Raw genomic sequence first — 3,712 nt, forward strand, 5'->3', positions numbered from 1 at the left:
ATTATCGAATTCACTACATTTTCCCTCGTTTGCTGTTGCATTTTCTCTACTATTAGGTATAGTGGTAGCCTTTACAATCTAATGTATAAGTTTTACTCGGAGTATCATTTTTAAAAGGGGAAAGAATTATCGAATTCACTACATTTTCCCTCGTTTGCTGTTGCATTTTCTCTACTATTAGGTATAGTGGTAGCCTTTACAATCTAATGTATAAGTTTTACTCGGAGTATCATTTTTAAAAGGGGAAAGAATTATCGAATTCACTACATTTTCCCTCGTTTGCTGTTGCATTTTCTCTACTATTAGGTATAGTGGTAGCCTTTACAATCTAATGTATAAGTTTTACTCGGAGTATCATTTTTAAAAGGGGAAAGAATTATCGAATTCACTACATTTTCCCTCGTTTGCTGTTGCATTTTCTCTACTATTAGGTATAGTGGTAGCCTTTACAATCTAATGTATAAGTTTTACTCGGAGTATCATTTTTAAAAGGGGAAAGAATTATCGAATTCACTACATTTTCCCTCGTTTGCTGTTGCATTTTCTCTACTATTAGGTATAGTGGTAGCCTTTACAATCTAATGTATAAGTTTTACTCGGAGTATCATTTTTAAAAGGGGAAAGAATTATCGAATTCACTACATTTTCCCTCGTTTGCTGTTGCATTTTCTCTACTATTAGGTATAGTGGTAGCCTTTACAATCTAATGTATAAGTTTTACTCGGAGTATCATTTTTAAAAGGGGAAAGAATTATCGAATTCACTACATTTTCCCTCGTTTGCTGTTGCATTTTCTCTACAATTAGGTATAGTGGTAGCCTTTACAATCTAATGTATAAGTTTTACTCTTTTATTGTTTTACAATTTGTGTTATTTATTAGGAAAAATGTATTCTCAAAGCAAACGTTAAGCAAGAAATAGAAAAGATAGAAGATTCATGCACTAAAGCTAATTCAGAATTTCTATATGCTTCGAAAATTTTATAAGAGGAAGCATTTTGCATAAAGTGTAGAGTGTTGTTGGAGATTACTGTTAATGAGTACCGTGGAGATCTAGTAAGATTAAAAAATTCAGCGCATGAAAATAAAAACATGGAGGAAGCAAGAAAGAGATATTCCAGAGCTTTAAAACTAATAAATGGAGATATTTGAAAGAACGTGATGAGTTGTTCTGAGAATGAATCCAAAAGCACCATTTCTCCAATGTGTGCCATGACCCGTGATTTGACCATCAGATATTGTTGGCGTTGTCTTCCATCAAGGTTCTTATCAACCTTAAGTGGGAGTTTGTCCGTAGACAACGTTTATTGAATCTAGAAAACAAAATAGGTAAATATGACCTATATATTTATTTACGGCCTATATTATTTGTTTCTTTCTTTTTGTAATGTGTTTTATTTTATCTATAAATTTTCTCTTATGTGAAATGAATATCATTTAATGAGTGATAAGGGTATTTTTGGAAAAAAAAAATACTAAAATATATTTTAAATACTAAAGGTATTATTTTTACTTAAATTTTATTCTAAATGAAGTTGTGTGATTTTGTCTTTTATCTTTTTTAAATAAAAACAGATGAAATATTATTTATTGTATCTAAATGTCTTAACTATTATACTAACTTCTATGCATATTAATAAAAATAACTTTAATAATAAAATTATTTTATTATTTAAGTTAATACACTTGATAATTTTCTATAGGTGTACACTTACCCTGTGTTTGGATCCAAAGAAACATGGATGAGTGAATGTAGGAGGAAAAAAAGTGCGTTTCCCAATATCCTTCTATTCTTTAGAACAACCATGTTAAATATGTTTCATCGGACAGTGGGACGAAAAGTAGGCATAAAGCTACTCTTTACATTCAAAAACCAAAAAACCTTACCTTTACCTTTGATTAACATATTAATATACATATCTAAATTAATATCTCATTTTCTATATAAGGGTATTAATGTAGTTTTTGCACTCACTTTTACTCATATCAAACAATTAAAAAGTTATTTTATTTTTCATTTACTTTCATTTCTTCAACATTCTTTTATTTTTATTTCTTTCATTTTCTCTGCTCAACCAAACAAACCATTAATGATAATAATGAAACAATTTTAGTAAAAAAAATAAAATGCAACAGTTTATTTTGGTAAAATTAAATAGTCAGCAAGAAATAAAATTGAGCAATGAAATAGCAAGAAATATATACTTTGTTTTTCCGAATACAAAGTCTAAACATTTCTTAACTACCACCACCGTGGATCACTATCATTTCCATTTACACTTGTTAAAAAAATGAAAACCCTTTTTCTAGTTCCTAGTGAGAATAAACATATATTCCTTTCTATGGTCAAAAAAGAACTTTGCAAATAGCACTCCTTCAAAATCCCGTGAAGAAAAACAACAGAGAGACCAAAACCAACGTAAGAGGATCAAAAAGCAGCAAAGAAACCCCATTGAAAACGACAGCATCAGGAACATCTGTTATTTTGCAGGGATTAATTTGACCCAATCTCCCTCCATTTTCAGAACAGCTGTTATTGTTCCCCAAACACAGCCCTATATTTCCTGCCAACTTTAATTTCTCTCCAACTTTTTTTGAAAACGTGATTCTACCACTTAAATTATTGTTCTCCAAATTGATCTCATCAACAAACTCCAAAAGCCCGAACTCCTCAGGAACAGGCCCATCAAGCTTGTTGTTATCAAGCCCAAGATAAGACAAATTCTTCAAATAAACACCCATTGAACTTGGGATTTTACCAACTAACCCCATTTCTGAAAATCCAATTTTTACAACACCACCAAGATTTTCCCATATTTCTGGAATTTTCCCAGAAAGTGAATTCCCACTTAAATAAACTTCCTTCAATTTGGGAATTTCTCCTATGAATAAAGGGACACCAAAATTACCAAAAAGATTGAAACTTAAATCCATAAACTCCAAATTTTTCAAGTGCTTTAAACTCTCTGGGATTTTACAAACAAACCCATTGAAGCTCAAATCAAGCTTCAAAAGCGAAGTTAGATTCCCAACTTGTTCAGGAACACACCCTTTAAACTCGTTTTGACTAAGATCAAGAATCTTCAACTTCTTCAGCATTCCCAAACTCGCCGGAACCTCGCCGGAGAGATTATTTCTAGAAACAGTAAGCTCTTCCAAGTTGTTAAAACTGGCAATCTGCGGCGGAAGTTCGCCGTGGAAGCCATTTCCGATTAAGACAAGTCTTTTGAGAGAGGTGAGATTGTTGAGAAAAGGTTCGAGAGGCGAGACGAAAGAAGGGTTTTCGATGAAGACGAGTTCTTGGAGAGAGGGTGGAAGAGAAAGGTTGTGAAGGGGTTTATGATTTTGTGTGTTGTTGAAGCATTTGTAGAAGAAGAGTTTACGAAGGTAGTTGAAAGAGGTGAATAGAAGAGGGTTGAAAGTGGCGTTAGGGGAACAAGGTGGGTTAGGTGTTTCATCGGAAACGTAACCAAAGTTGAGTTCAACAATGTGTGCTTTTTGTTGAGTGGTGGAAGAAGAAGAGTAGTAGTCACAAACGACGCCGTGTGGGGCGGAGAAACAGAGGTCGTCGGGGAAGAGAGTGGGCCAGGGGATGGTTGGGTTGAGGGAGTTGAGAAGTTGGTAGAGAGCTTTTTGTTCTGTTGGGTCAAGGAGAGGTTGGTCTTGAGAGAGAGAAAGAGAGAAGAAGAAGAATAAGAGAGAGAAGGTGGATA

At 33.4% G+C, this 3,712-nt stretch overlaps 1 protein-coding gene across 1 annotated transcript; it reads right to left on the reverse strand.

The window, feature by feature from the left end:
- Positions 1-2,113: 2,113 nt before the first annotated feature.
- Positions 2,114-3,710, reverse strand: LOC101503494 (uncharacterized; the record flags this gene model as incomplete). The annotated part of the gene is made up of 1 exon (XM_012714297.3): positions 2,114-3,710. A coding segment is annotated over one exon (1,335 nt), but the record flags the coding sequence as incomplete, so codon positions are not given.
- Between the last annotated feature and the right edge of the window lie 2 nt (positions 3,711-3,712).

Source organism: Cicer arietinum, chromosome 4 (genome assembly GCF_000331145.2).
Source record: "Cicer arietinum cultivar CDC Frontier isolate Library 1 chromosome 4, Cicar.CDCFrontier_v2.0, whole genome shotgun sequence".
NCBI classification, from domain to species: Eukaryota; Viridiplantae; Streptophyta; class Magnoliopsida; order Fabales; family Fabaceae; genus Cicer; species Cicer arietinum.